Source organism: Pongo pygmaeus, chromosome 20 (genome assembly GCF_028885625.2).
Source record: "Pongo pygmaeus isolate AG05252 chromosome 20, NHGRI_mPonPyg2-v2.0_pri, whole genome shotgun sequence".
NCBI lineage: Eukaryota > Metazoa > Chordata > Mammalia > Primates > Hominidae > Pongo > Pongo pygmaeus.
Window position 1 is genome coordinate 38,259,312 of NC_072393.2, and position 13,438 is coordinate 38,272,749.

Consider the following 13,438-nt stretch of genomic DNA (forward strand, 5'->3'; position numbering starts at 1 on the left):
GAAATTACACAGGGAGGGATATATATGATTTTTAGAGACAGGGTTTTGCTCTGTTTCCCAGGCTGGTCTTGAACTACTGACTTCAAATGATCCTCTCGCTTCTGCCTCCCAAAGTGCTGGGATTACAGGCGTGAGCCACTGTGCTCGGCCAGTTTTTAATATTATTCTATCTTTGATGTTGAGAATACGCTGGTTGGGGATAGGTAAGAGTGAAGCAGGGAGATTAACAAAAAGAGGTCAGGAGATGATGGTGGCATGGATGGGACAGTTAGCAGTGGCGGTGGAGTGTAGTGGTCTGGGTGGAGATATATTTTGAAAGCAGAGCTGACCATACTTGCTGGTGGAATGTGGGGGTGAGGGGCAAGATGAATCAAGGTTCTCTCCTGTGTTTCTGGTCTGTTCCACTTAATGACTTGACTTGTTCAGCAAGTTATGTATTGAGTGTCCAGTAAGGGCTGTTGGCTGTGCTAGCCCTGTGGGGAAGGCAGAGGAAGAATGGTGGAATCATTGGGCCACAATTTATTTGCAGACCTCCTGTTGGTGGGGTCCCCTCCCTTTTTTCACCCTGACCACATCCTGCCAGGTTGATTGTACTTCTGGGATATCTCCACTTATGCCCCCTTTATTTCATATAAACAGTTCTGGTGGAAACTTCTGTTGGATACTGGCCCTTCTTCTACCCTCAGCTTACAAAAGGTTGAGAAAGGGGCCAGGCACAGTGGTTCACACCTGTAATCCCAGCACTCTGGGAGGTTGAGATGGGAGGATCGCTTGAGGTCAGGAGTTCGAGACCAGCCTGGGCATTGTAGTGAGACTCTGTCTGTAACAAACAAACAAACGAAACAAAAGGCTGAGAAAGGCTAGTCTTCCGAATGCTTTTTATGTGTTTGAAGTCAGCTGTTGCATTTTCTTAAGACCTCTCTGTTCTACACTCACTATCCCAAGTTCTTTTTTTGTAGAGACAGGGTCTTGCTGTGTTGACCATGCTGATTTCAAACTCCTGCTCTCACCTTGGCTTCCCAAAGTGCTGGATTGCATGCATGAGCCACAGTGCCCAACATTTTTTATTTTAAAAATAGAGATGAGGCCGGGTGTGGTGGCTCACACCTGTAATCCCAGCACTTTGGGAGGCCGAGGCGGGCAGATCACGAAGTCAGAAGAGCCTGACCATCCTGGCTAATACGGTGAAACCCCGTCTCTACTAAAAATACAAAAAAAAATTAGCTGGGTGTGGTGGGGGTGGCTCCTGTAGTCCCAGCTACTCGGGAGGCTGAGGCGGGAGAATGGCGTGAGACTGGGAGGCAGAGCTTGCAGTGAGCTAAGATGGCGCCACTGCACTCCAGCCTGGGCGACAGAGTGAGACTCTGTCTCAAAAAAAAAAAAAAAATAGAGACGGGATCCTTCTGTGTTGCTCAGGCTGGTCTTGAACTCCTGGCCTCAAGTAGTCTTCCCAGCTCAGCTTCTTAAAGTGTTGGAATTACAGGCGTGACTCTCTACGCCTGGCCCCAACCATGTTTTTTTTTTTTTTTTTTTGTTATAGAGACTCGCTCTGTTGTCCAGGCTGGAATGCAGTGGCGCGATCTCGGCTCACTGCAACCTCCGCCTTCCAGGTTCAAGTGATTCTCCTGCCTTAGCCTCCCAAGTAGCTGGGATTATAGGTACATTCCACTACGCCTGGCTAATTTTTGTATTTTTAGTAGAGACAGGGTTTCGCCATGTTGGCCAGGCTCGTCTTGAACTCCTTAGCTCAAGCGATCCATCTGCCTTCACCTCCCAAAGTGCTGGAATTACAGGCATGAACCATTGCGCGTGGCCCCCAACCTTGCTTTTGAAGTAGAAGGAAAGGACATGGATTTGTAGACTTTGTTTTTCTGGACTAAAAACATCCTTCAACTTCTCAGTAATACAAGTTTTTGAGGATTGATTCGTTGTCTTCTAAGCACTTTTTTTTTGAGAGTTTCGCTTTTGTCACCCAGGCTGGTGTGCAATGGCGTGATCTTGGCTCACTACAACCTCTGCCTCCCAGGTTCAAGGGACTCTCCATCCTCAGCCTCCTGAGTAGCTGGGATTATAGGTGCCCACCACCATGCCCAGCTAATTTTTGTATTTTTAGTAGACACAGGGTTTCACCATGTTGGCCAGGCTGGACTCGAACTTCTGACCTCAGGTGATCTGCCTGCCTCGGCCTCCCAAAGTGCTGGGATTACAGGCGTGAGCCACCATGCCCAGCCAGTTTTCTAAGCACTTTGAAATTTAAATGCACTCTGTCTGTATTTTACAATATAACACACTAGACTAATAATTATTTTTACTCCCTGCTTTGAAGTTTTAGTGACAGGTTAGACAGGCATTGGTAGAGGAGAACTCCATTTTAATTAAAGTTGCTGGCCCTGACAGAATGGTTTATTAGTTAAGAGTTAACCAGGGAGCCTGGTGACAGTGGCTGAACTTTATAGACACATAGGCCTTCTAATCTGGAAAGAAGGGGGCCAGATACTTACCTATTCTTTCCTTAGACACTTCCACTTGGTTCTAGAATTCTTATCTACAGCTCATTCTATACCCAGATTAATTTTAGGGCCAATTTTCTCCTCCTTGATGCTGTGACTCTCACACTTAAAACTAACCGTGGCTTCCCTCAGCCCCAGGACATACCATAAACCCTGCAGCACCATGTTCAAGGCCCCCTGCACTGTCCGCCTTTCTGGTTCCATCTTCCGCTCATTCCTTAGCCTCCCGTTAGACTGGACTTTCTCAATACACCTGACCTTGCCCTTTTTTTTTTTTTTGAGATGGAGTCTTTCTCTGCTGCCCAGGCTGGAGTGCAATGGCGCGATCTTTGCTCACTGCAACCGCCGCCTCCCAGGTTCAAGCGATTGTCCTGCCTCAGCCTCCTGAGTAGCTGAGCTTACAGGCGTGTGCCACCACGCCTGGCTAATTTTTGTATTTTTAGTAGAGGCGGGGTTTCACGATATTGGCCAGGCTGGTCTTGAACTCCTGACCTCAGGTGATCCGCCCGCCTCGGCCTCCCAAAGTGCTGGAATTACAGGCGTGGGCCACTGTGCCCGGCGACTTTGCCCTTTTATCCCTCCTTCTGTTTACTGGTGGGAGTCAGTGCCTCTGTCGTGTCCCTATCTGCAGCTATCAAAATTCTGCTTATTCCTAACGGTGGCTGATGTTGCAGACCTTCTCATTGTCAGAAGTGCTCCAGTACGTGCAGGTCTTCTCTGCTGGGCTCGGAGTGTCCTGAGAGCAGGAGCAGAGTTTTGTTCAGTTTTCTACACCCCGGCTCTAGAAGGGCTGCTTGCATGGCAAGGCCCTCATCAACTTTTTGTTTTTGTTTTTGAAACGGAGTCCTGCTTTATCCCCCAGGCGGGAGTACAGTGGCATGATTATGGCCTCCTGGGCTCAAGCGATCCTCCCAGCTCAGCACCCCCCAGCCCCCAGTAACCAGGACTACAGGCGCATACCACCATGCCCGGCTAATTTTAAAAATTGTGTCACTATGTTGCCCAGGCTGCTCTCAAAGCACTGCTTCTAATGACTCGAACCACTCCTACCTGGGCCTCTCAAAGTGCTGGGATTACAGGTGTGAGCCACCGCACCTGACTCCCCCACCCCTTAAAAAAAAATGTAACCATTAGCCAACCAGGGGCTCGTTGAACTTTTGGTCAGGGAATGAGAGGGAGGAACAGTATAGGAGACATCTCTGGCTTGGAGACAGAGCTGAGATCTGGTTTCACCTTTCTGCTTACTAGCAGTGAGTCTCAGGGAAGTTACTTAAATCAGTATCCTTATCAGGGTATGATAAATGAGATAATATGTACTAAAGGAAGGAATTAGTTGTCATTAGTAGCAGTAATTAGGACATGGCCTGGCTAAAATGCCACCCACCTCCTTTCTGGAGTTGTTCCGTCACTGGTTAGAGGTGGTGCCTTCTGCTTAGGAGACCTGTGGGAGCTAGTTGGCCACATTGCTTGGTCCTCATCATCTGCCGCCACAGGTTGTACTCAGTTGTCTGCAGATCTTATCTCCCCTTCGAGATCAGAAGCACTTCAAGAATAGCACCAAGCACTGGCAGCACCTGTTCCCTCTTACCGTAGACCAGTGGGACAGTTGGCAATGCCTGGAGACCTTTTTGGTTGTCATGCCTGTGGGGCATAAGCTGCTGCCATAGGCCCAGAATGCTGCTGAACATCCTGCAGTGCACAGAACATTCCCCTGAAACAAAGAATTCTCCAGCACAAAATGTGCTGAGATTGAGAAGCTCTGCCATAGCCAAGAATGATGCCAAGTGCATATATAGTAATGTAGTGTATGTACTGCATTTCCATGAAATGGTGAACATCTTGGGTTGTGGGACCCAAGTTGTAATTTAGTCCTTTAGAGGGAAAAGACATTGTAGCTGATATTAACTGATTTCCCCCCATAGCCAGGGACTGTGCTCAGCTGTTTACATATGATATTTAATCCTCATTACCACCCTACAAAGATGGGCTTCTTTATTACCCTGATTTTACAGTTGTGGAGGCTGAGGCTTAGAGTGATGAAGTAACTTGTTCAAGATGACAATTTTTTTTTTTTTTTTTGAGACAGAATCTCACTCTGTTACCCATGCTAGAGTGCAATGGCATGATCTTGGCTCACTGCAACCTCCTCCTCCTAGGTTCAAGCGATTCATCTGCCTCAGCCTCCCGAGTAGTTGGGATTACAGGTGCCTGCCACCATGCCTGGCTAATTTTTTGTATCTTAGTAGAGACGGGGTTTCACGCTGTTGGCCAGGCTGTTCTCAAACTCCTGACCTCAGGTGATCCACCCGCCTCAGCCTCTCAAAGTGCTGGGATTACAGGCGTGAGTCATCGTACCCGGCTGATGACAAATCTTAACAAGTAGTAGAAGGGGATTTGAATTCAGATCTCTAGGTCTTTAAGCCTGGGCTCTTGGCTGGGCGCGGTCGCTCACGCCTGTAATCCCAGCTACTTGGGAGGCTGAGGCAGGAGAATCACTTGAGCCCGGGAGGCAGAAGTTGCAGTGAGCCAAGATCATGCCACTGCACTCCAGCATGGGTGACAGAGACTGCATCTCAAAAAAGAAAAAATAAAGTATTTCTTGTGTCTCCCTCTTCTTGTTAAGTACTTTATAGGCATTTAATTTGCATAACAACTCTATGAAATAGCTGTTACCATTAATGCCATTTCTATTTTTCAGATAAGTAAATTGAGGCACAGAGAGTCAAGGCTGACCAAAGTCCAGCGCCAGTAAAGGGAGTTGGCTTGAAATTCCAGAGCACTGTGACTCTCACCCCTTAACTCATACCCTTAACCACTGTATAACCTACTTCCTCTTGTGAACCTTTGAAAATAACTTGATTTTTTTTTTTATTTTTTAAAAAAATTTAAATAAATTCACGATTTTGGATTGCAGTTGATAAAATGAGGCAGTAATTTGTGCCATAGTACCTGGGACTTTAAACCTAAGGAATTGTTAGGCTAGGCCTAAAGTGTATTAGATTAAATTCCCTTGCTTGTGTGATGTCACAACCCAGCCCTTTCAACAAAGTAGGAAAAGGGATAGGTTTAAAGAACACTGTGGAATCAGGAGATACACAGAAATTTTTTTTTTTTGAGACGGAGTCTCACTCTGTCACCCAGGCTGCAGTGCAATGGTGAGATCCCGGCTCACTGCAAGCTCTGCCTCCCAGGCTCACGCCATTCTCCTGCCTCAGCCTCCCGAGTAGCTGGGACTACAGGCGCCCGCCACCATGCCCGGCTAATTTTTTTTGTATTTTTAGTAGAGATGGGGTTTCACTGTGTTAGCCAGGATGGTCTCGATCTCCTGACCTTGTGATCCGCCCACCTCGGCCTCCCAAAGTGCTGGGATTACAGGCGTGAACCACCGCGCCCGGCCCAATTCACAGAAATTAAGGAAACTCTTAGGAGTTGGGGAAAATAGGCAATACCAAAGGAAAAATGCCAGATTCAGGGATGGTATGAAGTTCTAGAAAAGGTATGGAAGTGTTTCTCTCCTTGCCACGTGCCACCCCAGCTTCTGCGCCCTTCATTTGAAGCCAGGAGATTTCAATTTCATCTGTCTGAACTCTCCTGACAATATAATTGTTTTTTTTTTGCAGGGGGAGAAGTCTCGCTCTGTCTCCCAGGCTGGAGTGCAGTGGTGTGATCTCGGCTCACCGCAACCTCCACCTCTCGGGTTCAAGCGATTCTCCTGCCTCAGCCTCCCGAGTAGCTGGGATTACAGGCATCCACCACCATGCCCGGTTAATTTTTGTATTTGTTAGTAGAGCCGGGATTTTGCCATGTTGACCAGGTTTTGTAATGGAATTTAGTGGGAAAAGAGGGCAATCATTATAACATAAGCTTATAAATATATTGTTTTCTAGGCTATATAAAGTAGTAAAATCTAGGAATAACAATTTAAATGATTATATTTGAATTATAAGAAGTAAACAATTTATGATGTTTAAAAAGTGACATTTTCCCTAAATTTGAACCGACCATTTCCTTCTCCCTTTTTCATTTAAAAAACTTTTTTTTTTTTTTTTAGGTGAAAGACCAAAGAAACCAATCCCTCTTCAGGATCAGACTGTCAGAGATGAAAAAGGAAGGTATAAACGATTCCACGGGGCCTTTAGCGGAGGTTTCTCTGCTGGATACTTCAATACTGTTGGCTCAAAAGAAGGTATGATTTTCCTAATTGTAGCTATTATACCATTAAAGCAAATGATCAAAATATTGATTCTCCCTCACCCTTGCTTTTTTTTTTTTTTTTTTGAGATGGAGTCTTGCTCTGTCGCCCAGGCTGGAGTGCTGTTGTGTGATCTCGGCTTACTGCACCCTCCGCCTCCTGGGTTAAGCGATTCTTCTGCCTCAGCCTCCCAATTAGCTGGGATTACAGGCACATGCCACTACACCTGGCTAATTTAAAAAAAAAATACTTATAGTAGAGACAGGAGTTTCACTATGTTGGCCAGGCTGGTCTCAAAGTCTTGATCTTGAGTGATCTGCCCACCTTGGCCTCCAAAAGTGCTGGGATTACAGGTGTGAGCCACTGCACCCGGCCACCTTTGCGTTTTTTTTTGAGATGGAGTCTTGCACTGTTGCCTAGGCTGGAGGGCAGTGGTGTGATTGTGGCTCACTGCAACCTCCGCCTCCCGGGTTCAAGCGATTCTCCTGCCTCAGCCTCCTAAGTAGGTGGAATTACAGGCGCCTGCCACCAAGCCCAGCTAATTTTTTTGTATTTTTATAGAGACAGGGTTTCACTATGTTGGCCGGTGTGGTTTCTAACTCCTGGCCTCAAGTGATCCGCCTGTCTTGGCCCCCCAAAGTGCTGGGATTACAGGTGTGAGCCACCGCGCTCAGCTTTCTCTGAACATACACTGTAACCTCTTGTGTTCTTTGGATATTTGGATGTTTCCAGAGTCAACTTGTATCTTGTTCATTGATTGCAACCTTATGGTGAAAGAGTTTTCTTCCACTTTGTAAAAAAATGCATACCTCCTAATCAGATGATTAAATGATGATAATGACTTCGGTTTTTATTGTGTCTTGCCATTCACGAAATACTCTTAAACAGAGTCTTTCAGTTAATCATTGACTGTCTCTCGTGACTGAGTGAGTGAGGAGGGCGGGTGTCACAGGGATCTTGCAGATGAGGCCACCAAGGGTCAGAGAGATTAAGGAGCCAGCATGGCATTAGTGCTGAGGGAAGAGTCACCAGGTGCCCTCTTCAGACACTGGGGACCACAGCAAGACTGGCTCCTCAGTGCTCTCTACCTGGGGCAAAGTCAGTTAAATCTTTTATGTTATGTACTTTTATAAATGCCAAGTTGTTTAAAGTATTGTATGTTTTAAAATATATTAATCTAGAAGCATTTTTTTGAACTGGAAGAAATGGCTTTCTATATCTCAGTTATGAATGGAAGATGAACTGATTTTATTATATGTGCTGCCGAAGTGAGCACGGAAGATGAACTGATTAACTCACATAGCAATTATCAAGAAAAAGATGGGCTAGATCTTTTATAATTTTTTTTTTTTCCTGAGATGTAGTTTTGCTCTGTCACCCAGGCTGGAGTGCAATGGCACGACCTCAGCTCACTTCAACCTCCGCCTCCTGGGTTCAAGCGATTCTCCTGCCTCAGCCTCCTGAGTAGCTGGGACTACAGGCACCTGCCACCACATCCGGCTGATGCTTGTATTTTAGTAGAGATGGGGTTTCACCATGTTGTTCAGGCTGGTCTCGAACTCCTGACCTCAAGTGATCCACCCGACTCAGCCTCCCCAAGTGCTGGGATGACAGGCGTGAGCCACCGTGCCTGGCCTTACAATTTTATTTAATTAATTAATTTATTTTTTGAGACAGGGTCTCACTCTGTCACCCAGGCTTTAGTGTAGTGGTGCGCCTACTGAGAGTAGACCTTCCCCAGATGCCTCGGCTCACGAGGCCCTTGGAGAGAATCAGGAAGGAGGTGCATCCCTCTTAGAGAAAACTAAACAACTTTATGTGCATAGGTTACAGACATAGGTGACCTCCAGAGCATTCCCTCTTTGTGGACATGGCACATGCTCGGTAACCATGGTCAGGGAACAAGGCCATTAGTTATAGGATTCCAGTGTCTGTTGGAACTGGGGGCCTGGCAGAGCCATTGCCCTTGGACCTGCTAGGTTGAGTCTTTGGCCAGGGTACCGTGAATGTTGCCTGGATTCCTTCTGTTACTCTCTCTTTATCCATCGTGACTGATTAAAACACCTTGACATCATATCTTTACACTTGATCTTAGCCAAAAGGCCTAGAAGCGATCACATCATTTCTTTAGATATGTTAATATGCCAATGGAGGTTGCTGGTCTCAGGTCCTGCATTTTAAGGTGACCTTGCATCTGTCCGCTCAGATCTGCTTGTGTTCATTTCAGTTTAACTTTCAATGTGTAATTCTATATCCCTTGGTTTCACTTTCTTATGGGGAAACCTTAATGTATCCACTAAGTTTTGCATCAGGGGATACAGGGATTAATAAGAAATTTATGTGGAATAATTACGTCTATATAAGCAGTGAGATGGGAAGTAGCTAAGAGTTTATAGTTATTGAGAATTTCAAGTCCATACATGTTATTTAATCGTTTACTCATAGACCCAAATACTCTCTAGGATTGTAAAGTTCTAAACTCTTTTTTTTTCAGGATGGACACCCTCTACCTTTGTGTCTTCACGACAGAACAGAGCAGACAAATCTGTTCTTGGTCCTGAAGATTTTATGGATGAAGAGGTGGGTGTGCAAAATTTTAATTGCCAATAAGCTGGTGGGACAGGTCTAGTTGGTTGCTGTAAGTGCCTTCTCTCTCCCCAGAAGGTCCAATGTACGATTTCCTCTTTGTTTGTAAGGCTTTATCTTTTAGGTATTTGATGTACAGTGTCCTGTACATCAGTAGAGTCTTGTTCATTGGAGGAGCATTTTATACTGGGGCCAATTTCTAAAATCAAGAGTGTAAGGGGAAAGTCATATACAGGCAATTTACTTGAAAAGCCTTGTGGCTGGGTGCGGTGGCTCACGCCTATAATCCCAGCACTTTGGGAGGCCAAGATGGGCGGATCACGAGGTCGGGAGATCGAGACCATCCTGGCTAACGGTGAAACCCCGTCTCTACTGAACAAAATACAAAAAATTAGCCGGGCGTGGTGGTGGGCGCCTGTAGTCCCAGCTACTCGGGAGGCTGAGGCAGGAGAATGGCGTGAACCCAGGAGGCGGAGCTTGCAGTGAGCCGAGATTGTGCCATTGCACTCCAGCCTGGGTGACAGAGCAAGACTCCCTCTCAAAAAAAAAAAAAAAAAAAGCCTCTATTGCCTCAAAAGCTCAGTATCCATGGTGCTGGGTCTGCAGCTTTCCACAGTAACTCTCAGGCACACTGCAGTAAAGAACTGTGAGTGACTGCACTAAAATTAAACTTCTGCTGCCTTAAAACCTGGTCGCGGATTCACCCATGATAAAGATTAAATAGGGAGGGAGAGCATCAGGAAGAATAGCTAATGCATGCTGGGCTTAATACCTAGGTGTTGGGTTGATCTGTGCAGCAAACCTCCATGACACACGTTTACCTATGTAACAAACCTGCACATCCTGCACATGTACCCTGGAACTTAAAATAAAAGTTGAAGGAAAAAAAAGATTAAATAAAACATTTATATCAGCATGTGTGAGGCTGCAGGTAAGAGGGAAGGAAGTCTCATTCTTTTTTTGAGTAGCATCATCTAGAAGGAAACATATCTCATGTAGCAAGAAGTCTAGATGTGCTGAGACCCCAGGCTCTGTCTTCTCAGTCTTCTGTTGGCAGCTTGTCCTTATACTACCTCTCCTCATGATTGCAAAATGGCTGTAGTAGTTCCAGGTGGCACATCCAGGATGACATTGCTCAAGAGAACTTTCCTCTTGGTCCCTTTTCTTTTCTATTTTTTTTTTTCCTGAGACTGAGTCTTGCTCTCTTGCCCAGGCTGGAGTGCAGTGGCGCTATCTCGGCTCACTGCAACCTCTGCTGGCCAGGTTCAAGTGATTCTCCTGCCTCAGCTTCCCCCGAGTAGCTGGGATTACAGGCGTGTGCACCACCATGCCCGGCTAATTTTTGTATTTTTAGTAGAGATGGGGTTTCACCATATTGGCCAGGCTGGTCTCGGACTCCTGACCTCAGGTGATCCACCCACCGTGGGCTCCCAAAGTGCTGGGATTACAGGTGTGAGCCACCGCACCCGGCAGTCTCTTTTCTTAAAAGCAAAGTAGCCTTTCATATAAGTCCTACCATGAATTTTCTCTACATTTGCTTGCACAAATTGTTTTACATGCCCATTCCTAACGCAGTCCCTGGCAAGGAAAGTGGGATCAAAATGACTGGCTTAGATGACACAAAGCCCCACTTCGTAATCCTGCCTCCCCAACACTGGGAGTACCACTCCTGCAGTGTGTGGCGGTGCAGAGGAAGGCAGGTGCCTAGACAACATCAGGACTCTGCAAGGAAAGAGGAAACGTGCCAATGGTTGGACAGGCAGCCAGCAACATCTGCTCCAGTAAAGGCAAAGGCACCTGACTTTGGCCTGGCACTCACACTTGTGAATGCTTGCTGGCTGGGACTCCAAGCTTTGTTCCTTTCACGCTGACCTTTGAGATACTGTCGAGAAGAACACGGCCATTACTTCCTGTCTTCCCAGCTTGGTCATGCTCCGGGTGGCCCTAATGAGCAGCGACTATCATGCCCTGCCCTTGGCCACTGGCTTTACCTTGTGTGAGGATGAGGTTCTAAAGTCAGTGTGAGGCGGGACACGGTGGCTCATGCTTGTAATCCCAGCACTTGGGGAGGCTGAGGTGGGTGGATCACCTGAGGTCAGGAGTTCGAGACCAGCCTGACCAACATAGTGAAACCCCATCTCTACTAAAAACACACAAAATTAGCCAGGCATGGTGGTGTGTACCTGTAATCCCAGCTACTTGGGAGGCTGAGGCAGGAGAATCATTTGAACCCGGGAGGCGGAGGTTGCAGTGAGCCCAGATTGCGCCACTGCACTCCAGCTTGGGCAACAAGAGAGAAACTCTGTCTCAAAAAAATAAATAAATAAAAAATAGAGTCAGTGTGTATGTCTGTCACTCTGCTGATCCAGACCTAAATTTTGTAGTTTTAACTTTTTTTTTTTAACAGAAATAAAACTATGTGATGTATTGTGTATAGTCACTTTCCAAATAATGTAATTCTGTTTGAATTTTTTTGAAGGATCTTAGTGAATTTGGGATAGCACCTAAAGCAATTGTCACCACAGACGATTTTTCCTCCAAAACCAAAGACAGAATACGAGAAAAGGCCAGGCAGTTGGCCGCTGCCACTGCCCCTATTCCTGGAGCCACCCTCCTTGATGACCTCATAACGCCAGCAAAGTGAGCATTTCCTTCTGACTGTTGTGATCTTAGCACTGGTGTTTTGCATATGTATGATTCTCTTGCTGAAGGATAGTTTGATTGCAAGTAAGACAAGCCTTCTTAGGCTCAAAGTCTAAGTGAAAAAGGGGGTTTTGCCTAAAGGATCTTGCACTGTCATTGCACGGACAGATTAAGAACTCCAGCCACTAGCTGTGCTGCTGGGGCTCGCAGAGGCTGGAGAGCTGTTAGGAATTGCAGTGACTTCTCCCACCACCCCTCCAGACCTTATAGCCTCACTCCTGTCTGCCTCCTTCTACCCTCACTTTCTGTGTATCTCCTTGTTGTGCTCCTGGGCTTGTGGCCTGATATGGCAGCCTTAGACCTTCAGGGATTCCCAGGCCACATGCTTGACAAGGACTGTCTAGAGTCCTTGTGATCCCATCGTAAAGGCCCAAGAGAGAGGTCATCTGATTGACTTCCCCAGTTCAGGCGTGCACCCCAGCGCAGCCTGCTGTGGCTGGAATGGCAGGGTCACGCCAGTTGTAATGTGGGTGAGGGCAAGGGCCCAGGCAAGACAGGCCTAGGAACTGAGCAGGAACTCAGAAGCCGCTTATTTTATACTCTTTGTTAATGTTATTTTGAAAAGTTCATTTTCAATGCCTTGCTATCCTAGATTATCTGTTGGTTTCGAATTGCTAAGAAAAATGGGTTGGAAAGAAGGACAAGGAGTTGGTCCTCGAGTAAAGAGACGTCCACGCCGACAGAAACCTGGTGTGTATGTTAATTGATTAACTGGTATCACTGCTGCAGTGTACTTTGTTTTTTATTTTTTATTTTTTATTTTTTTTGAGACAGGGTCTTGCTCTGTCGCCCAGGCTGGAGTGCAGTGGTGCGATCCCAGCGCACTGCAGCCTTGACTTCCTGGGCTCAAGTGATCCTCCTACGTCAGCCCTGCAAGTAGCTGGGACCACAGGCATGTGCCACTACGCCAGTTGAATTTTTTGTATTTTTTGTAGAGACAGGGTTTTGCCATGTTGCCCAGGCCCAGGCTGAGGATTGCCTGAGCAAATTCCAATAAACAAAATAGCTGGGCCCAGTGGCATGTGCGTCTTCTAAGGCTTTTTATGTGTAATGCATGACAGCTTCCAGAAAGGCTTGTGCTAGTTTATGCTTCTGCCAGCAGCATGTGAGAGTTCATGTTTCCCACCCTCCCCCAAACTGTCACAGTTTAACATTGTTACTTGTTCCTTATTTCTTGCCCTAAGTCTCCCCAGCCAGACTGTAAGTGACTCTTTGAGGGCAACAGTCATTTCTTTTGGGTTCCTGATGCCGTGGGGCAGTATTGGTTACTCATTGAGCACATTACTGCCAGGTAGGGCAGGTGCTGGTAGAAAATGATTCTTGGCTGGGTGCAGTGACTCATACCCATAATCCTAGCACTTTGGGATGCTGAGGTGAAAGGATCTTTGAGCCCAGGTGTTTGAGACCAGCCTGGGCAACATGGTGAAACCCTGCCTGTACCAAATAT

General features: G+C 46.5%; 1 protein-coding gene across 2 annotated transcripts in view; it reads left to right on the top strand.

The window, feature by feature from the left end:
* Positions 1-13,438, top strand: part of GPATCH1 (G-patch domain containing 1) — a 49,893-nt gene that overhangs the window by 694 nt on the left and 35,761 nt on the right. Inside the window, exons 2-5 of one of the 2 annotated variants that reach the window (XM_054464683.2) lie at positions 6,562-6,696; positions 9,197-9,282; positions 11,768-11,928; positions 12,584-12,681. In XM_054464683.2, the coding sequence (XP_054320658.1) occupies positions 6,562-6,696; positions 9,197-9,282; positions 11,768-11,928; positions 12,584-12,681 (480 nt within the window). Of the gene's footprint in view, positions 1-6,561; positions 6,697-9,196; positions 9,283-11,767; positions 11,929-12,583; positions 12,682-13,438 lie in introns of those variants that run through there. The other variant, XM_063658632.1, reaches the window with a different exon arrangement.